Source organism: Polypterus senegalus, chromosome 14 (assembly GCF_016835505.1).
Source record: "Polypterus senegalus isolate Bchr_013 chromosome 14, ASM1683550v1, whole genome shotgun sequence".
NCBI classification, from domain to species: domain Eukaryota; kingdom Metazoa; phylum Chordata; class Cladistia; order Polypteriformes; family Polypteridae; genus Polypterus; species Polypterus senegalus.
In genome coordinates, this window is record NC_053167.1 from 115549122 (window position 1) to 115572494 (window position 23373).

The window sequence follows — 23373 nt, forward strand, 5'->3', positions numbered from 1 at the left end:
GTCAACATCCAAAAGCCTTAAATGATTTCAAACTGGTGGCTGCAACTTTTTACATCATGAAATCTGTTGAGAAGCCATTTAAGAGACAGCTGTTAAATCAAATTCAGGTTCATCTGGACTCTGACCAATTGGCATGCTGAGCAAAGAGCAGGGTGGAGGATGACACAGCAACACTTCTGACACTTAGAAGGATCAAAGTTTGACACAAGGTAACTGTTTATTGATTTTTGTATTTGCTTTTAATAGAGACACATGTGTTAGCTGAGAAACTGATTTATAAATTCGGCTTACTTCCTAACCTGGTGAACTAGATTCTGGACTTAACCTTACAGAACACAAAGATGTTTTTCTGATGGTCTTACTTCATCTGCTGGGTCACCTCAATTATATAAATGACTGCAGCAGTTCACTTAAGGATTGGCATTGTTTAATTATTGTGAGTCTGTTACAAGTTATGGAGGACTACCATGAACATATCATAGATGAGCAGGTCAAATGATGTGATTGTTCCATTGCACAGCTAAATATCCCAAGACCAAGGATATGGCTGTAGATTTTAAGTATTCCTCTTCCTTCTTCTCTCAACTGTAGTAAAAGGGCAAAGTGTGGACATGGTGAAGCAATACAAATATCTAGGGACAAACACTGATAACAGGCTAATCTTTGTTTTCAATAGAGACAAAATACTTAAGAAGGTACAGAGATGACTTTTATTCATAAGGAAACTCAGTTGTTTTAATGTTTGATCAAACCTGTTGTTACATCTGCTCTTGTATGTTGATTTGAAAACCTTAGCACTATTAACACAAATTGTCTAAAAAACAATGTCAAAGTAAATAGTGAAATAATTTGGTTTGCAGCAAACCTCTGTAACTGAGCTGTATCACAAACAAGTTAGAAAGAAGGCCGACTTAGTTGTGCCAAACTTTAGCCCACCTCTGTTTCTTAAATTTAATTTCTTGACATCAGGCTGCACTTTAGGTTCCCAAGGAACAAATACAACAGATTTAAGAACTCTTTTATCGCTAGATCTATTGGTGTTTTAAATTCTAGTGGTTGAGGGGATCCTTCTGAATTATTATTGTGTGCTGTTAGAGTTCATTATTTTTATTTTGTAGAAACTTATGGCCAGTAACAACTTGACTTACATTCTTGTATCTCTGTAAAAATGCCCTGCGTTTTATAATAACCTGCTGCAAACAAATTTTCCTGTGGGATAAGACAACTCTGCCTAACCTGGAAAAAGATCAAATATGTATTTCAAGAATTTGCGTGCTAGTTGGCGGAGTACCCCAGGTGGTCTCAGTAGTTAACAGGGTTTGTATCGTTTATTAAGATCTAACAATTGAGAAGCAATGAAGTCATTGAAATTACTGGAAGCATAGTTTACTGTTTTAAGAGACACATTGTTGATTAGTCAACTCTTACATTACAAAAGTATTTTGCTGTTTTAACCTGTTATATTACAATGTGTTCAAAAATATAAACATTTTTGAGAGAGATCTTTTCACATTCACTATATATAACTATACTTTCTAGCAGCAATGTGCTTTGATTACATAAAACTGTTCCACTTCAAACAATCAGTTCAGTAATATAGAGTAGTAATGTAGAAAATCACATAATAAAAACAGATAAATGAATGAATCTTCCAGCACCATGGATTTTTTCCACCATGTGTTCTCTAAAGAATAAAAGAAAAAAGTTGTTAGTTACATGATGCAGTAGCTGTACAGGCCAACCGGCAACACAACTGGTATTCTTCGGTAGATATTAGACAAGTTGTGTTACTTTTTATATATAAGGGAATAATTGAACTTTACATTTTTAGATACCTTATGGCAGTGCCAGCCCTAGCTAAACTGGGACATTAAGTGGAATCTTCTAGGGGTTCCCTCACTGCAAGTCCCTGAATCCACTACATTGGTATTTCTTATAACAGCTTTAATGAGAACAATATATAAATAAATAATAAATAAATAAAGAAACATAAGTCACACTCTCAACTATAACATCAAATGCAAATACTTTTTATAATAATCAAAACTTGAAGTGAATGTTCAGGGGTTTCTTTTGTCTCTTTGATGTATGCGTCTACATTTTAAAAATATTTTAATTGCTTTCAGTTAGAAATAGGTAACATTCCATACAGTCAAGTCAAATTTAATAAATCAAAGCAAAGTTCGACCCCCACCAAAGAGAAAAAGAGAGGAGGCAGAAACCAAAGCTACATCAGTTACCCACTGACTTAAGAGTGGTGGGGTGGGATTCTATCAGCTGAGCGAGATAAGTCTACGTGCAAGTCGTGTAGTAATGGACATGACAGCTGTTTGTCCTTCTCCACTTTAAGGCTGTCTACATTTTCTGAAGGTCATCTATGAGGTCAGCAGATGACAGCTTCTGTGCGAGGTTTCAGCTGACACTGATGATAGCTGAGCTGAATATTCGTTCTTGTGCCATGGATGACCTCAATTATGTCTTGACAGGTTTAGGATTTGAGAAATTGGTAACTGCGAGAGTTGCTGCAGCAGGCCCGCCGCCAGAAATATTTGGGCCCCAGACAGCTGTGTACGTGTGGGCCCCTCTGCCTTCCCCCGGGTCCCCACATGCGAAAACCGTCAAATACTTATACAAAATGATCGAAATGTAGTTTTTCTGACAACGACAATGCTGCATTTATGAATACCATACTTAATGAGTTAAGCCTTCTCACACATCAAAGTTTGACTGCGAGAAGGAAAGCCAGTGCTAACGGAGGCTCGTAGCGGAATTGAAACAATACATTAATGAGATAGGCCTATGTATTATCTAACATGTAATGGTACAATTATACCAATGCAATGAATAGGAGTAACATCTGAACATTTTAATATATACTAACGGTTAGGGTTATCTACATGGTGTACAATCAGTATGGTATCAAACTTCAAAGCTTTCCAAAAAATCCGGGTGATCCAGAATCTTTAGTGATTCACACAAAACCAACGCACACTTGTCATTACTTTAAAAGCAACAATAAACACCCAAGCAAATGAATTGACAAACTAGGGAGACGGACTTCTGCTACACCATACACATCAACATCCACGATAGTGCACAACAATATCGCTGTTGTCTGAGAAAGAACAGCGCCTGTGTGAGTGAAACGAAAGTATTCAATTACAGCGGCGAAGTCAATCCATTATCCACGTTCCCTGTACAACAAACATACTACTCAACGTCAAGCTCAAGGACGTCAGCATCGGCTCTCCTTTGTCTTTGAGAAGCGTGCCGCTGCCGGCCCCCTTTGACAAGCGTGCTTCACACGACACGAGCACGATATCTACTTGCATGGAGCGTGCGACTATTAAAACACTCACTTGTATTGTTGTAAGCTAAATGATTTAACTTTTCTATTACATGTTCTATTACATGTAACTTGAATAATTGTCCGAATATATAACTACGCGCACAACATCAACATAAAAAAAATCAAGTGTGAAGGGGCCCCCTTCCGTTAGGGCCCTGGACCAGATTCCCGTTTGTCCCCCCGGTGGCGGGCCAGGATGCAGTCTGGAGAACAATCCATAAATTTGGACTTCAATGGTATTTAATGACAATGATATACCAATCGATTTGTGTCCTGATTTGTGTCTTTTATAAAAGATGGCCTAATTAGTAATAATAATATTCATAATATTAATAATAACAATAATAATTGTCCAGGATATCAGTGAGCTGTTATTCTTTCTTATTTGATATAGCCGACACGTGGTACAACAAAAAATTTTAATACTACTTTGTACTAATACCACTACTACTACTACTACTACTACTACTACTACTACTACTACTACTACCAATATTAATTGTAAAGACAATAATAAAAAATACAACCACCGCTACTACTACTAATAATACTTAAAGCAGTAAATATAAGGGCAACATGAAGATGACTATTTAGATAGTTAAAAAATGAACATGTATCACCTACACTTTTGAATTTATCTAAACTTCATTTTGTCCCTCCAATGACAGCAGATAGCAATAAGTAAATCAGTAATGTTAGATGCCAATGAAATGAACCCACAATTGAAGTTAATCTGTGCTAGTTGCTCTTTTTGCATGTCAAAGCTGCCCGTATGGTGCTTTCCCACAATCCAGCTAGTTATTAAGTAGGCACTCACCTCTTATGAACTAGCAAAATTTGTTAACATAAGATAATGTCTGTTAAATAGCAAAACTATTACACCTAATGTGATTCCACTGTCACTCCAGTAAACTGCTGTCTTTATCATAGTGGCAAATGATATTGCATTGGACAAATTTAGATTTCTAAACATAACTGAGAGTGCAGCATGAGCTGTTTCTTCATGATTTAATTTTTTTCTTTTCTGTCCTCCTGACTGGTGTTGACTTGTAGCCATCTCTCTGCTCCCTAAATTATCACAAGTGGTGATTGTTGATGGCATTAATTTGATGATTCATGAAACAGCAATAACTCCAAAAGAGTCAAGCTGCAGACCTCCAGAGGAGGCTGTCACTTTGCATTATACTTCAGTGATATTACAGGATTCGCCTTGTTACACTATAGTTAAGGCTGAGGTTGTGGAAGGAGTTATCTGAATCAAGTTAAATAAGCCAAGCGACAAAAATGTGCACTGAAATTGTTAGTTCAGCAGACCTCCTGAATCGTATAGATTTGTGACACCCCAACAGGCCCACCCTCATAGGCCCAATGCACAGCAGCATCTGGTCTGTGTATAGGAAGGGACAGCTTTACTTTATGGTGATGTGTACTATTAAACATAAAACAATAATTATCACTGATTAAATGGTAATTATTATGGAAAATTAGCATTTGATTTTTTTAAAAGACTCATCAGAAAAATGGAACACTAAAAATTTTGCATGTGAATTGTTGTGTTAAAGTGAGAAGTGACAAATCCAGCTGTTATTTCTAAAATGAGCATGTGTTGTTGTTAGGATTCTGACCGTCCTGTATCATTGGTGACTGACATTGGTAAAACACAACCAGGCAACTCCAGCAACTCCTGAAGCAAAGGAAACAGTAAAGGATTCTCATCCCTTTTCAACTACTCTGAGGCTTTATTTTAAGAAAAAAAACAGTAATATTTCATGAAGTCAGAATGTGATCAGCTTTGGAACACACACATGCAGCAAAAAAATATATGTATATTTATAACAGGAGTGTAAACATGATTTCTCGGGGAGTTCTTTTCTCTTAAATTTAGAAAAAAATGTAACAGATGTTGGCAAAGACCCATCAAGGTGTATGAGCTGTCAGTTGGTGAACTGCAGCATTAAGTTAATGTACAGACTATCAAAACCTGTGGGTTAATTCATTCTCCTATAGTAATTTAGCATCTCCAATGATAGATAGATAGATAGATAGATAGATAGATAGATAATCTATATATATATCTATCTATCTCTCATATACAGGCATTACTTTCAGTGCAATCCTTGATATATGCCTGCTTCCCATTTCCTCTGAAACTGTTAACCCAAATTTAATGCTTTTACATCACCAGACAGAGTAACTTACTGCATGACTGACATATTTTCTGTACTTTGAAATGCTGCTGAGCCATGGATATGAAGCAGAAACAAAGAACAGTTATCGAATATTTGACCAAGGAAGGATGTACTGCTAATGACATCCATAGAAGGCTCAGAAATGTGTATAGTGAGGCAACAATTGATGACAGTAATGTGCAAAGATGGCTGAAAATTTTTGAAGAAGACGAAGTGGAAGGTGTAGAAGGCAAATTTTTTATTAGCATAAGAGAATAGCAAATTAGCATATAGAGCCATAGAAAGTAATTAAAAGCTTCTAAAACATTAGATTAAGCATAAATTAGAATATAAAAGCAAATTACAATAGGTCTAGCAAATGGTTAACTAAAAAATCAGTTATATTGCATTATTTTATAGGCTTACAGCAAATTTTCCAAAGTAATGAAAAGAATAGCTAAAAGATGCAGTGAAATCAGTTTTGGACAGGATAAGAGTGGAAGACACCTGTGAGTCAAGGCTAGGAAGAGATAACATGGAAAAGATGCCTCTAAGAGCAGCTGGATTGATGAATCAACAAAAGGCCTTTTACTACAAACAAGGTCACACTGTAACGCATCTTAGCAAATGCAGGCATTAGTAAAAATATTATAAGAATATATTAGCAATTAACTTTACTGTAGAAGTTAAGACAAATCAAGCATGGCAAGCAATGATCAAATGAAAGCACATACTATACTTCTTTTTAATTAAAGCTTAAGCTTCAGGTCACTATAGTAAAAAGTTTGGAAAGCCTAAGAGAGGAAAACCCATATATGGATTAGAAGCCTTGGCCAGTTAGAGAAAATGGGAACAGAATAGAAAGATAACACATTCCATAAGAGGTTTCCATAGAAACTCGAGATTTGGTCGGATGGGAGTAAAAAGGGAGTCAGTGAAGGTAAGCAAACCAGTTCATTAGAGCAAGGTCAGAAAAGATGGGAAATTACATCAGGAAAGTCCAAAGATGGAAAGAAGAAGCCATCCACCCAGTCTAAGACCAATCAGAATAAGCCAAACAGACACCAAGAGGAACAATAGACAGTAAGACCAGGTGTAGAATTAATTAAATAAATGAGCTGAAATGTTAAGAAATTGTTATAAAAACCCCAATGGCTGTAATGATCTTTGCTCAATCTAATTTGGCCGTATTGGGTTGAATCCTTGTTATTTTTTGTGTTGATTTATTGCAATAAATCCTTAAAATTCTGTCTGTCTATCTTGAGTTCTAATAGCCTTTATTTTTAGGTAAAAAGCCTTCTGATGATGAATTTTTCGCCACGACAAAGGAAGTGTAAAATCTATCGGATGCTGGTCCAGGGAGTACCCAAAAGAGATTTTCCAAGGTGGATCTGACAAGTAGTTTTAAAGGTGGGGGTGAATGCATCACTCTGGTGGAGACTATTGTGAATAGCATAATGTTGTACAACATAGACAAAGAGTTACTCTACACATGTATGAGGTTACACATGACTCGTGTTGTTAATAAAGGAGTTATGACCTGACAGGGATTACTTTTAGTACTACCCTCATATATATTCAATCGTCGTATCAGGGTGCTAGGGATTTTCTAATTTTATTATGGCTTTTTGGATGGCTTTAGTCTCGTGTTCTACACACTTCTGTGCTTTTTTATTGTTTTTTTTTTACCTTAGGAGTTTAATACAATCATTATTTTGTTCTCTATATTCCTCATTCAGATTTTCATTTTTCTTTTTGGGCTGTTTTTCCACTGTCAATTTGTTTTCTTCCTATGGGATCATGTTGATTCCTGTTGTCAGGAGGTTACCAGTAGGTCACTGAGACGAGTCCCAAGTTTTTTCAGTCTTGACACGTGGTGCTTGTTTTTTAGGTGATCTACATCAGCTCTAGTAATTCTGAGTGGTTTTCTGGTAACCTGGTTTTTTAAATTTGGAGCTGTCAAGCCACTGTCAAGAAAGCAGAACACCCTGGTCCATTAGCGAAGGCTTAGCCTGAAAACCAAATCAGGACAGAAATGGATCAGAAAGACTCCAATAATAAAATACTGAAACTGGCTTGTGAAAATGTGGCTGTTGGTTTGTAGAAGTTGAAGATTAAACAGTGAACTGGACACAAGAATAAGAACAGGGTATTTCTGGTCCAATTCTGCTTGAAAATCTCAGCTTTCCAACTGCAAGGTTTTCTGAAGTTTCCCTATTAGGATCCAAAGTAAGCAATTTTGTAATCTCTTATTGTTGTTTTAAATAACTTGAACTTAGCAGTTTTTTTAGTTCCCTGTGTGGGATATTATGTAAGTACTATGCTTTGAAATAATAAATGGATTTTAATCATAGTAGTTCTGTTTAGATAATAGTTACTGTGAAACTTAAGATACATGTAATTAGAAATAAGTACATATTAACTATGCAAAGAAATTTATATTTTATGTATTATGGATTTTTAGATGTAAAAAAGAAACTGAATTACACCATATCTGAAGGAAAAGTCCATGGTGCAACAAAAAAGTTAAGTAAGAAAGACAACTTGGAACAGAGTTTCTTTATTAAAATAGAATGAATTTTATAAAATTCAGATCATCTTGAGGATGACGAAGAAGATGCGAATCTGTGCCATCATTCCTGGACTATTATAAGAATATACATTTTATTATTACTTACATATTGCATTTATTCTTCGATCTATGTATGTAAATTTTTGCACCTTAACAAATACGCTAAACTCTTTTAATATTCATTTGGCCTAGATTCTTAGATTTCTCTGGTCTTAGAGGTTCAGGTCTTGGGTGTGTCACTTTATGGATTTTATTAAAAGGCTAAGCACAGTTAGGGATGATAAATACAATTCTGTGAGACAATGCCCTGTGATAGGTAACCAGACCTGTTAAAGTCTCAATACCAGGTGGAAAAACCAGAGGTCTGGAACTGCAGGGGGAACCATAAGGGCCCTAACGTGACCACTGCCTCCACATCTCCCATCCCATAGCTTAAAAACAGGGACAGATAACCTGAGTATCCCTCCAGGCCCAGATCTAGACGCCACTTTATCAGGCACTAATGATAGACTGGATCACTCTATTAGAGACGGACAGTATATGAGGATCCTATTTATGGAGGTTTAATTAGCACTCTTTGCATTAAAACATTGAATTTTTTGTTTTTGTTAAAAAGATTCTTTTCAATTTGAATTCCTAGATATTTTTATTTGTCTTTCATTTCTTCTTCCTCTCTTACATAAAGGCTAATACATTACAGTACACTAAAAAGCAAACTGGAATTAGCAGTTCTGAAAATACTTACCTTTTACTGAAAATGTTCATGAAGGACCTGAAAAACATTTTATTAATTTTGACATTAATCAATGGTTTAGAATAAGCATTTTATTTTATTTATAAATATTGTTATCCACCTAAGAATTTTTTCAGCACTCTCTTAAATCCATACTGAAACTAATTGAGGGAAGATTTACTGTACACCTACACAAGTAGCAGCACATACAGAACAATTTTTAGTCATTGGTTATCCAAAAACACATAACTTTGATGTCTAGGAGGAAATCAGAATAACATGAGAAATCCATGAGAAACTAATTTGCAGAAAACAAATATTCCTACTTTTTTTGGAGAGCAGCAGTCACTTTTGAACCAAATGAATTACAGGATGGAGCTCCTTTCTAAGCCTAATCGGACCCAACAGTTTCGCATTTTGGACAGACTTTTTTGTATTGATGCGATAGCAAGTTTCTTACTGGAATTAAACAGGGACAACCAGGTTGGACCCACATCATTTTTCTGTGGTACCTTGCAGCTGCTTACTTGACCACTATATATATATATATATATATATATATATATATATATATATATATATATATATATATATATATATACACACATACATATATGCACCTGGGAGTACTTTAGATTGATATTTTTGTATTTTGGATAATTTGCTTATACAAAATTAGATATCTTGGGGATGGGACCCAAATCTAAACACAAAGCATATTTATATTTCATTTACTGTACAACTTATACACATCGCCTAAAGGTAATTCTGTACAATGAAAAACAAAAGTTTGTGTACAGTAGCATCAACTGTTAACCAACAGCAACAACAAATCATTTCAAGCATTCAGTCTCCATCTATGAGACTGTGTTTTGATTAAAAGGTTACTGTAATACAGGATATAAGCATAAAAACACAGTGAGTACTGCAAATAGGTCTGGCAGTGTTGCTGGTTGATAACAAACTGGAGGCAACAGATCATCAGAGCCTGTCTCTCCAATAACTTCCCTTCCTGTGCACCAATTTGAAAGTGCCATTTGTTAATGCTCCTGAATCTCCACTGGACCCCACTGCTCAGTATTCAAAGGGAGATTGAAGAAATCGGTAATAAATGGTAAGTTTTACAACTCATGTGTTATTCACATTCACTTAGCAATAAAAAAAAGAAAAGAAATTTAAAGGGAACATTGGTCAAAGCCCAAAATGGGCAAATGAAGTATGGGCATGTAAAGTCAGATGTGTAATTTTTCACTGGTAGTGTCATATCGGCCTTCAAAAAGATTAGGATTTTAGAGCATTTTGGATTTTGGAATTTCAGAATAAAGGCAAAACTGTTTAATTCTTGAAGATGCAATCACCCAATAGGTATGTAAATGGTGATGGAAAAGCACTCTATAAATGCACTGAACGATCCAGTGTTAAAACGAAACATACTGAACATTTATTACAGAATTAACTTCTTTTTGAAAATTTTCTAAAGAACTAAATGAATTGAATAATGATTTTAATTAATTTTTGTAGACTTACAGATTTGACTGTTTTCAGTTGCAATAGTATGAGTTATTGAGGAATACTAGGAATGTGAACTCAGGTTTCCAAAACAAACATGTCTTTCAATTAAGGACTGTTCAAGTGCAAAATACTTTTAGGTTTTCTGCTTAATATGATTAATAGATTTGTTATGGGGTATACAACTAAAAAGAGATTTTCAGGGTGAGCGTGGAAATAATTTGGAGAATTCTCACAGGAGAGTCCTGTACTGACTTTGAGTGAATGAGTCAGTAGTGGCCAGACAACATATTAAGGATATGTGTGTGGTAGACCCTCTACTTTCATACAAAGAAAAATACACATGGTAGGCCAACAAGAAGCCACAAGACTACTTCACAAAAGATGGGGGCAATGTGTTCCTGATTGAGAAAATGGAACCCAGTAGGTCAAGTAAGACTGAGGACAGTACTCTCATATTAGGCCATTGTGGCAGAGCATGTTCTCTGTCTGATGGGCAAGCCACACTACAAATCAAGCTAGGATTCATTTCTGTGAAAGCCAGTGGTATCACTAAAGAAAGCGGGACAAAAGTATGCAGATAAACATTCATGTGCATGCTGGTACTACTGTACATTACTCCTTCCATCTGAGACAGTCATTGTGGAGAAATTGCAGGAACACAGTTGTATCTTAGGGTAAATTGATTTAATTTTTTTATTTTTACAACTGTTTTACCATACTGCAGGTAAGTATAGATAGGTCGTTACATGATGCCAAGTAGGTCAGAATGTAATTAAATAGAGAGCAGTGTATTTCACAGGGAACACATAAGGGCATCCTTGTTGCAGTACATTGGAACTCCACTCTACAACAGTAAAATAAAAATAAAGAAAAGAGCCAAGTGTGGGCGAGCTAATTGTACCTATAGAAAGTGAAGACAAATTTTGGTGTTGCCGCAAAAAGACCCAGCAAGTGAGCACTGTTTGAGCAAAGCTGGTTATATTATAGAATCATAACTGACTGAATCCTGGTATAGTAGACTCATAGTCCTGCCAAAACATGTGAGTGCACTGCAGCTGCTTAAGCTTAAAATTTGCATAACTTTAAAACTTATGACAATAGACTAATTTACTTTTGTTTTTTCTACTATACTATACAGGAAAACCTTGTATTGCGAGTAACTTAGTTTGTGAGTGTTTTGCAAGACGAGATAAAATTTTTAATAAATTTTAACTTGATAAACGAGCGAGGTCTTGCAATACGAGTAGTGCATATACACTTTATCTAGCGAGCGTCATGTGGTTCTTCTCTCTCCACGGGATTGAGGGTAATCGTCTCCCATGTTTGGTCTCAGTTGGCGTGCCTCACTCATATAGTCACCATCTGCACAAGTGTATACTGTTTACTATAGCATTGTAACCACGTGTGTGAGCTGTAACATGTGAGTCCCTGTCATGCAATCCAAAACACGAAGCTGACTCTTACTTTAGCAAAACCACCTTTTATTCAGCTTGAAACAGGAACAGCACGGTTATTTATTGTAGCGGGATCTGCCACTCTCCTATACAAAGAGAAACAGCAATCAGGCAGGGTCGGGCCAGATTCATGGCCTAGTAATACTGTGCCCTTGCATTTATAATGTTCCTTGCATCACCCATCGACCATAGGCGCTTATAGCATGACCACGATCTTTTCAGATTCGAACTACTGCAGCGCTGGGAGTCTGTGGTTGCTTCGGGATGCTCTTCCATGTGTTGTCCTGTTGGGGAGGGAATCCCAAAGGAGTTTAGAAGCCTTACAGTGCGTAAAGCATTTTTTTAATTTTGTGTCCAAGTGTAGTGATTCTTCAGGCAAAAGCAATTGTTATTGGATAGGTTTCTTGTTAAAGTCGCAAAAAAAAAAAAATAAAATACATGCGTTAATTTATATTGTTAGTTGTTGCTTTAGGGCTGTATTTTCTTTCCCTTTGTTTGCTATTTAACTAGAGCTAGAGAATTTTTTTTTAATTTAAAAGAGACAACCTTATAAAATAACAGATAGCAATTTTTTTGTTAGTTAGAGTGAAAGTAGTCCTACACAATAATCCTCCTCTCCTCTCTCTCGTCTTCTTCACACCAGCCATGATTCTTTTCAAAGGAAAAGTGCAAGTTAATTTGTTTTATGTATTTTTACTTTATATTTTGTATAAATCATTTTTATATGAATATTTTTGGGTTGTGGAACAAATCATCTGAGTTTTCATTATTTCTTATGGGGAAATTTATTTTGATATACGGGTGCTTTGGATTACAAGCACGTTTCTGGAACGAATTATGCTTGTAAACCAAGGCACCACTGTACTATACGAATCTCAATAAAAACTTCAATATTCCCAATGGTTTCACAGGAAGAATTTTTCAGTTAGTCAGAACAAAGACTGTGGCTACTGTACAGTATACTGTTTCAATAAATGTTGATAAAATTGTGTGAATATTGTTCGGAATAAATTCTAGTAAAGCAGGTTCATAAAGGGTTCTGGTCAATAAATGTTGGTGTGATCTGATTTCTCACAATTTTAATAGGTTTGGGTAAAAAAGGCCGATACCTTCATGACACTACTTGCTCATTTGTCACTGCATGTATTGTTTCTGCCCAAATTTGTCAGTGTATGCTATTGCTTTATCAACACTCCTTGCTAGCCAAGCACATAGAGTAACAACTGTGTTTCATTTTTGCCCTTAGAGTGGATGAGAAAAATCTAGAAAATGTCTGACATCTCTTCTGATCTGACATCACTAGTCTTACCTCTTCCGACAGACTGCTATTAAAGGCACTCAGTGACCAGCAACTATCTAGAATAGTATTCAGTATTTTTTCACATTTTTCTAGGCTGCAGCCTTATGCTAAAATCACATCATTTTTCCCCACATCAAGCAACTCTCAACACCCCAGAATGACAAAACAAAAGCACAACATCTGAAAGTTTTGCAAAAACTAAGCTTGGTTTTTGCTTTAATTTACATCGTTATCTGTGGGACCTTCTATAGACAGATGCGTACTTTTTCCTAATGCGTCCAGTCATTTGAATTGGCCACAGATGGACTCCAAACAAGGTGCAGGAACATCTCAATGATGATCAGTAGAATGGGATGTACAGTATCTGAGCCAGGTTTTAATTGTTATAGTAAAGGGTCTGAATATGTGTGTCAATCTGATGTTTCAGTTTATTCATTTCTAATAAATTTGCAAAATTTGGTAAAATCCTGTTTTCACTTTGTTTGGTGAATGTACTTGTATATGTGTATTTATTCTGCATGAGGCCAGGAAAAGATACAGCCAAATATAGATTATATTCTAAGAGAAACGTATTGTATGACAAAATAAGTTTATCAATCCATGTCTTTGGTGCTTTTGTACGTAAATTTAACTTGTGCTATATTTTATAAAATAAACTCTTTTGATGATGGATCTTGAGGATGCTCTTCTTTCATAGACTATATTATATTAAAACCCAACTTCAGAAAAATAAAAACATTATTTATTAAAGTTTAACTTCAAATTTTGGGAACAAAGTATCAGAACAAATTAAATGACACAAGATAAATTGTACAGATTTTTTAATTCATTAATTATACCTACATGTATTAAGTGGTTTTCCATTTTCACAGATTAATGTTGTTTGTTTCCTATTCGGACATATAATTTTCAATTCTTCTTTATGTTTCAGTGTCTTTGGTTGTTTCTGAATCATCAAAAAGCAGGGCTCTGTCAAAGGAATAAAAGCAAAAATATAAAAGAACTTTTAAAACAAAACCAGATCAGTCAAACAGTACCACGGGTAGGCAGGAAAGAATTAACTTTAAGACTGTTTTGATACATTTTCAATTTTTGTGATTTTCTTCCTAATACTAATACTTATTTCAAAATTATTTGTTTACACACTGTAGCACATATGCTGAAAATATCAAGTGAAAACTAAAAAAAAAATCCAAGTACAAACTATATAAAAATATTAATTTGATGTTATTCTTTGATAACACATCAGAGGACCGTTTTTATGATCCATCTCGTAGCTTTATTTTTGCATATTCGGAGATACTGCAATAAGAGATGAGAGAGTATTTACCTTTAAACAAAAATGAAAGAGATCATTACAAATGTAAACTCGGCACACAACTAGTAGCATGTCTTTTAAAACACATATTACAAAATTATCCAAAAAATGTTTATTCCATCTTCAAAATGTTGAAAAAGTAAGATATTTTCAAAATACGCAGAATACTAAGAAATTAATTCATGTTTTTACTTCTAGTAGTGTTGACTACTGCAATGTGTTATTTACAGGCTGTTCAAATCATTTTACACATATGCATCTTTCAGTAAATTTAAAATGCTGCTGCAAAAATCATTACAAGAACTAGAAAGTATTATTTGAAACTGTAAGAGCTGGACAGTCCTTACATTGGCTCCCATTTAAACTTATGGCAGATTTCGAAATCCTTAAATGACCGAGGTCCTGCTTACTTATCTGAACCTGACATCACTTACAAACTAGAGTGCACATTGAGATCTCAAGATGTTGGCCTACTAATGATTCCAAAGATTATTAAAATTACAATGGAGGTTGAGCCTTTATTAACAGGAACCTAAAGCTGTAGAGTGATTTGCTTTCTAATCCAGAAGAGGTCCCATTGACTCAGCTTTGAAACCGAGGCTGAAGACTCACTACTTGAGTCTGGTATACTTTGACTAGGGCAGATGATTAGCTGTGCATACTGCATTTCAATATGTCAGTAACTAAACCCCTCTCTATTCTGTTTCTCTTTTAAGTATCTTACTGTGGCACTTGGTTGAACTGCTCTATTGACAAGATGTTTTCTCTGCCTACGGAAAGACACCAGAGATACTGTGAACCTTGAAATCTATGGATGTAAACTTTCTGTCATCTGACTGGATGACCCAGCACTCTGGCTTTGTCTGTTATAACTAAAAAGGGATGCTGTTTACTGGAATTTTTGATTTCCTCTACTCCATTGCCAACTAGCCATAACTAAACACTTGATTAATGGATAGCAATCATTGGGCTCCATTTATATGAATTAGTTTCAAACAACTTTGTTTTCCTGCATCTTTAAACAATTTTTTGTGTTTACGTGTATTTGTTATGTAATAAGTAATTTGTGAACTATGTATGTGTATCTACCCGAGAACCTGTCACATTGCTCCGTGCCTGCACTCAGTGAAAAGCCCAATACAAAAGTAAAACCTGAATTCAACCGAATACAACTGAAATCAACAGGAGAATCCCCGTTTACTCTGCATTGATTTCTAAACTTCTTGTCTTTTCATTAGGTTTTTTGCTATAATGTCAGGCTATTTCCTAATGCACACAAGTTATGCTATTATAGCCATTTTATTTAAGGGCTTGCTGCACATAAGAAATTCATCAGAAGTTTCTGAAATAAAAAGAAATGGATGTTTTGCAAAAGAACAGATACTTCCTGATCATTTAAACATTAAAAAGAGTTTCTACTAGTTTTAATCTATTGCTGGCATGGTGATTCGAGTCTCATTCTGCCCATTGGGAAAGCTAAGCTTTTTGCTATTTAGTGTACCAATTGTGTTTTCATCTATGTGAGTGTTTCATATCCCTCTTTTTATGCTTCCTATACATTGGAATAATAGGAGTGATTCATTTTTTAAGGAAAGATCTAGATGGTTAAAAGATGCAGTTACTAAGTTCTGCACCATAATTATTTGCATTTTGTGATAGGATTTGCTAGCTTTTAGTCCCTGGGAATTTCCTAGTATTCAGTGAGTTTAGCATTTTAAGTTTATGTTAAGAGTTTACACATATAATCTATAACATCTTTTAGCCCTTTTTGGGAAAAATGCTGTCTGATCTTTGGGATGATCATTAAGCAAAATCTTCTTCATTGCCAACTCAGTATACCATCAAGAACTTAGAAGGAGGTTCTGCCCTGCTAATGAGAATGCATGACATTCAGCATGGCATCTCTGTAAATCAGAGATATTATAAAGTATCATAATATGAAAATAGCAGAGAAAATAAAAGAGAGATTGTTAGATTTAGTAATATGGAATAATAATAATAATTTATGAGAAGTCAATAATGACACTTGTATTAAAAGTTATGGTGATTGACACTAAATCAACACAATAATGGTGAACTGGTTAATAAATTTCACTAAAAATCTATACTGTCGTGACAGTCCATGTTCGCTACAGCTGCTTTTGAACCTGGTACCATCATATTATCACAATTGGTGGCAGAAGTGGGTTTTAGCCAAGGGCAGTGAGGAATAAAGATGAAGAAGCTGCCCATTTGAACGGTTTCTAGGAGTGGGGGTGATTGTGGAATCCTGTAAATGTCGAGGAGAGTGTGAGGAATATACAGGTTTGACTCGGACAATCCTGGCAGACACTAAAGGAGCCACTCAGGGCAGGAGTCGAAGCTTTTAACTCTTAAGAGGTCTTAGCTCTTAACTTATTTATTACTAGCTGCTTTTTAGAGCACGGGGTTCTAGAAACTATTAAAATTGCTAGAAAAACATTGAAATGTCGAGATATCAGGTAATTGAAAGTTTCTTCTGAGGTTTCGTTTTGCCAGTGTGTTTGTCTCGCTTGTGTTAGTGGCACGAGGAAAAGTAAAAGAGATACCGTTTTGCTGATGTGCTCACCTCACTTCTGTATTAGCCGCTAAGTGAGTGACTCTTTCTTTCGGAGGTTTTGCTTTGCCGACATTGCTGGCCTCGTTTGCGTATCCTCAGAGGTGCAGCCCTTACCCCGACTTCACCTCTCACTTCAGAGCCGGAGAGACACACACACTTCCACGCGTAGATTTTAATATATAAGATAGATTTTATCCTCCAATGAAGAACAGCTGTTTTTGTTTATTAATACATTTGCACTGCACTCTAATAATTGATGGGCACTGTTGTTAACAATATAATCATACCAACAAATTATTTCAAAGAAGTATCGGGCGTGCTAATTGATAATGTTCTTGACATAGTAAATTCGTCATTAGATACGGGGGTCTTCCCAGACTGTCTTAAGACTGCTGTAGTTAAGCCCCTACTTAAGAAACATAATCTTGACCCCTCGGCTCTTGAAAATTTTAGACCCATCTCTAACCTGCCTTTCCTAAGTAAAGTTCTGGAGAAGGCAGTCATTATGCAGCTAAATGACCACCTCAATAAACATGCTATTCTTGATAAATTTCAGTCGGGTTTTAGAACAAATCGCAGCACAGAAACTGCACTCGTTAAAGTAGTAAATGACTTGCGAGTGAATGCAGACAGAGGCCATTTATCTGTTCTCATCCTCTTAGATCTGAGTGCTGCATTTGACACCATTGATCGTAATATTCTTAGAAATCGCCTTAGTCAATGGGTGGGCCTCTCTGGCAGTGTCTTAAATTGGTTTGAATCCTACCTGACAGGGAGAAAATTCTTTGTTAGTTGTGGTAATCACATCTCAAAGACACATGATATCCGATATGGTGTTCCACAAGGCTCTATCCTGGGTCCGCTGTTATTCTCAATCTACATGCTTCTGTTAGGTCAGATTATCTCGGGGCACAACGTGAGCTACCACAGCTATGCTGATGACACACAGCTGTACTTATCAATAGCACCTGATGACCCCGATTCTCTTGATTCACTAACAGAATGTCTGACTTGTATCTCAGAATGGATGAATAGTAACTTTCTCAAGGTAAATAAAAAGAAAACTGAAATTTTAGTGATTAGCAATAATGGATACAATGAGGCTATTAGAAATAAACTGGATACATTAGGATTAAAAGTCAAGACGAAGGTAAAAAGCTTAGGGGTAATTGTTGACTGTTCTCTGAATTTTAAATCGCATATTAATCAGATCTCTAGGACAGCATTTTTTCACTTAAGAAACATAAGTAAAGTTAGACCTCTTATATCACTGAAAGATGCTGAGAAATTAGTTCACGTGTTTGTTTTCAGTCGTCTAGATTACTGTAACGCACTCCTCTCTGGACTACCCAAAAAAGATATAAATCGTTTGCAACGAGTGCAGAATGCAGCTGCTAGAATCCTAACTGGGAAAAGAAAATCCGAACACATTTCTCCAGTTTTGATTGTCACTACACTGGTTACCTGTGTCATTCAGGATTGACTTTAAAATACTGCTTATGGTTTATAAAGCCTTAAATAATCTCGCCCCATCTTATATATAGGAGTGTCTGACACCTTATATTCCAAATCGTAACCTTAGATCTTCAAATGAATGTCTCCTTAGAATTCCAAAAGCTAAACTTAAAAGAAGTGGTGAGGCGGCCTTCTGCTGTTATGCACCTAAAATCTGGAATAGCCTGCCAATAGGAATTCGCCAGGCTGATACAGTAGAGCACTTTAAAAAACTGCTGAAAACACATTACTTTAACATGGCCTTTTTATAACTTCATTTTAATCGTAATTTAACTTAATCCTGATACTCTGTATGTTCAATTCATCATAATAACTATTCATAGTGGCTCTAAAATTCGTACTGACCCCAACTCTCTCTTCTGTTTCTTTTTCCGGTTTCTTTGTGGTGGCAGCCTGCGCCACCACCACCTACTCAAAGCTTCATGATGCTGCAACAATGATGGACGGATTAAAAGGCAGAAGTCTACGTGACCATCATCATCATCAAGCCTTTCCGTGAGAACCCTAAATCCAAAGAGGACTGTTTCATTTATGTTAGGTAGAATGCCCAGAGGGGACTGGGCGGTCTCATGGTCTGGAATCTCTAGAGATTTTATTTTTTCTTCAGCCGTCTGGGGTTTTTTTTGTTTTTCTTGTCCACCCTGGCCATCGGACCTTACTCTTATTCTACTGTATATTAATTAATGTTGACTTTTCTTACTGTGTCTTTTATTTTTCTATTCTTCATTATGTAAAGCACTTTGAGCTACTTTTTGTATGAAAATGTGCTATATAAATAAATGTTGTTGTTGTTGTTGTATACCCACAAAGCACTTTGCAACATCTCGTGCTCGATTAGTGTCGTAATTGCACAGCTCATCTTGGTGTATGAAGAATTATTACAGCTGTAGCCAACAAAGGCCATCACAAATGGTTTCTGAAGATGATAATATAAAGCATGTTACATTGGTAAATGAGATTTTCAAATACTTGTTGATAACCAAATATAATAGGAAACAAATCATACAATGTTCTTATTTTTGACATGGAAGACAGAAGAACTTCTAATTAAAGAAAAAAATTAATTTGACCCTACATGCAAGATTATGACAAAGCCAGCATTACAGTGATTAACTGATTCAATTTATTTTTAAGTGCCTTCAAAGAAAATGAAAAATCCTCAGAGGAGACAACCAAAGGTACTGTGCACATTACTGTAATATTTTTTTTTAAATTAAACTTTCATACTTACTCATGCACTGAGGTGGTTTGGACCAGTCTCCTACAGAACATTTGACAACACTGTCACCTTCCATCACATAGTTCTCTTTGCATTGATATGGAACTTCAGCACCATCTTTATACCATGAGTTAATATCTTCTTTTATGTCTCCATTGTCAATTTTAGGAGGCAGAAAACATCTTCCATCTGAAAAATGTTTTTTGCATTCCTTAATAAAACTTTTATGTAGCTTTAAAGACCTAATAAAACTAACAATGAATATTCAGTATTTAACAGACAGCCTTTTACAAAATATGTAACCCAGTTATGTTCCTGTTAAATTCTATAACTGCAGTTTAAATTATCCAGCTTAACAGAAATGTGTGTCTGTCTGTGTGTCCAACTGGTTGCTATGTCCCTGTCGTCCCAAATGTTTTTATTAATAATATGCATTGCATTTGTCATTCCAACAGATGGTGCATCAGAAACATTAACACTGCTTTCGTGAATCCCATACCAAATGGCATATAACAGAGATGTGTGCATTGCATGGTGAAAAAATGCTGTCTGATGGTTGGGATGATCATTAAGCAAAATCTTCATTGCCACCACTTACCATAAAGAACTTAGAAGGAGGGTCTGCCCTGCTAATGAGAATGCATGACATTCAGCATGGCATCTCTGTAAATCAGAGATATTAAAAAGTATCATAATATGAAAGTAGTAATAAAAGAGTGATTGTTAGATTTAGTAATACAGAATAATAATAATAATAATTTATGAGACGTCAATAGTGACACTTGTATTAAAAGTTATGGTGGTCGACACTAAATCAGCACAATAATGGTGAACTGGTTAATGAATTTCACTAGAAATCTATACTGTCGATAAGACAGTCCATGTTCGCTACAGCTGCCATAATCCTTTTGAACCTGGTACCATCATATTATCACATTTATTGGCAGAAGTGGGATGAGCCAAGGGCAGTGAGGAATGAAGATGAAGATGCTGCCCCTTTGAGCAGTTTCTAGGAGTGGGGTGATCGTGGAATCCTGTAGATGCCGAAGATAGTATGAGGAATATGCGGGTATATACTGTAACACAAACTCTTTGGCTAAATCTTAACAGTTTAGGCTTCAAAGAATGTTTAATGGACACCAGGCTTTGTAAAAACTGTAGTTTCATCCTGGTAATCTGCAGAAGAAATTATGGACAACTGCAAAGGGGACACTGAGACTTCTAGGAAGTATTCTAGAGAAATGAATGATTAGATTTAAATTAACAATGTTTTCCTTATCTGTTGGTTGTTTGCATTTGTTAATCCATCCATCCATTTTCCAACTCGCTATATCCTAACACAGGGTCACTTGGGTTTGCTGGAGGGCTGGGCGCCAGCCCACTTCAGGACACACACACACACACACACCCACCAAGCACACATTAGGGGACAATTTAGGTTCGCCAATGCACCTAACCTGCATGTCTTTGGACTGTGGGAGGAAACCCACGCAGACACAGGGAGAACATGCAAAATTCACACAGGGAGGACCCGGGAAGCAAACCGAGGTCTCCTAACTGCAAGGCAGCACAACTGCAGCATAAACCATATTTCTCAAAGTGTTGAGAAAAAAAAGCAAGTTAGTTGCTGCCTTTTCTTAGGAGCTATAAAAATGTAGCTGTTTGCATTTGTGCATTTTGCTGCCTCTGTGAAAAGAAAAGGTTGTGCTTAGAAAACTCCTGTTTTTTGTTAGATTTTCTTTCCTATTTTCAAAGGGAAGTTAGTTCTTGAAGTTGTTGGGATTAGTCGCGGTTTTCTTCTCAATAACACAGGAGTGAATCAATGCAAAGATCTATTGAAAGTGAGTTTAAATGATGCAGGTAAATTGGTGTTTCCAAACAAAGGGTATAATCATGAATGAGTCAGCCTGCCATAGGATGTGACTGAGTGTGAGATACAAGAGCACTTTTCATTTAAAGTTTGGTTACTAAAGAACACACATGCCCTAAACACTCATTTGTGAACACCAGTGGGCAAAGTATCTAAAAATGTAGAAACAGAGCTGAAATGACCAAATACAAAGTTTGAAAAGCATTTGTAAGGTCCAACGTAGTGACTAACTCATTCTATTTCAAGACTAAATTGGCAAATTCAGTTCAAAGTGTTTTTTTTTCCCCATAAAGGCAACATTGTCTTGAAAAACAGCTTTGAATGCTGAATACACACAACATGGTGCCCTGTGACGCAGTGGTAGTGCTGCTGCCTCCCAGTAAGGAGGTCATGGGTTTGTGTCTCGTGTCCTTCCTGCGTGGAGTGTGCAAAGTGCTTTGACTAGTGAGAAAAGCGCTATATTAATGTAAAGGAATTGCCTTAAGAAAAAAAAAAAAAAACAGTTACAGACAGGGAAATAGTGGAAACCAGTAAGAAATCAAGGACAGAATAAACAATTCTTCTCCTCCCTTCTCCCTTTGAGACTTATTAAAATATTATGTAGAGAAACAGTGCAACAGGGCCCTGTATGTTCTGTGAGTGAATTGTTTAATAGGCTTGTACCAGAAACCACATCTATATAGTAACCATTCACTTGTTTTACAGAATTGAGAAAATCTGTCCTGACAACTGGAAACCAGCAGGTTCAGATTTCTCTCTGATATCAAGCCATTATTATAAGAAGTCTGTGCCCAAAAAGAAGAAACACAGAATAAATTCTAACTAAAACACAAGAAAAGGTGGAATATAAAGACTACAAACTAAAGTGATATTTTAATGTTGAAGCCACTTAGTAGATCATGCCATTTGCGGGTGTGCCATTTCATCAACCTTCTCTTTACTTTACCTTTCAAACTAGGGTTGTTAATAAGTAGCTACTGTTAAATTAACTTATGTTAAGAATTTAAACTGAATAAACATACTCCTTAAAAAATGTATTTATATGAGCATTAGTAAACTTAACTATCTTGCTGCCCTGCATATGTCCACACTACTATATTTTTGTTTAAAAACACAGACTTTTGTTTCCGTTTTCACCTTTTGTTCAAAACTAGTCTGACCTTTTTAACCCCTAAAAATGGAGACTTTGGAAAACTCTCTCCAGAGCCAAATACTTCTGAAAATGCCAGCTCAGCATTGTAGTGTGGATGGAGAAAAAGCACAGAGTCTAATTGGGCTGTGATTGTTTCATGCTTAGTATATGACGCTTCTCCATTTGGATCCTGCTCAATACAATGTTTCATTCTCTGATTTGTCATCTTTCACAGAAAAAAAATTATATTCCCACATAGCAGACACAGAAGAGTGGCTTATCTGTATACATCTAAATTGCAATTTCTAAAGTGTGAATATTGCATACATGAGCTAAAGGCAAATAATTTTATAAGTTTCTACAGCTTTTTGATAAATCCGGAGGCCGGCATCGTTACCATCCATTCCAGTTTTTTTTCACTGATGCGCACATGTCCGTATAGGCCAATGTCTACATCGTATGCATTTTTGCTCGTTTCAGTGTACATAGAGATACTTTCATAAATGATGTGTAAACAGATATTGTTTTTTTTTTTTTAAAATGCTGTTTTCAAAGGGAAATGTAGTAGTGTGGATATAGCCTTACTTTGACACATTATTCATTTAAATTAACACATTAAGAAAGTTCTTAAGCTAAACGTCAGATCATTTTAC

General features: G+C 35.9%; 1 protein-coding gene across 2 annotated transcripts in view; it reads right to left on the reverse strand.

Moving 5' to 3' along the window:
- Positions 1 to 687: 687 nt before the first annotated feature.
- The window catches only part of LOC120514554 (coagulation factor XIII B chain-like), a 53635-nt gene continuing 30949 nt past the window's right edge, over positions 688 to 23373 (reverse strand). For both annotated transcript variants that reach the window (XM_039734987.1, XM_039734988.1), the window contains exons 6-9: positions 19731 to 19907; positions 13932 to 14057; positions 8835 to 8861; positions 688 to 1684 (exon numbers count right to left, since the gene is read on the reverse strand). In XM_039734987.1, the coding sequence (XP_039590921.1) occupies positions 8851 to 8861; positions 13932 to 14057; positions 19731 to 19907 (314 nt within the window). In that variant the 3' untranslated portion in view covers positions 688 to 1684; positions 8835 to 8850. The remainder of the gene's footprint in view (positions 1685 to 8834; positions 8862 to 13931; positions 14058 to 19730; positions 19908 to 23373) is intronic.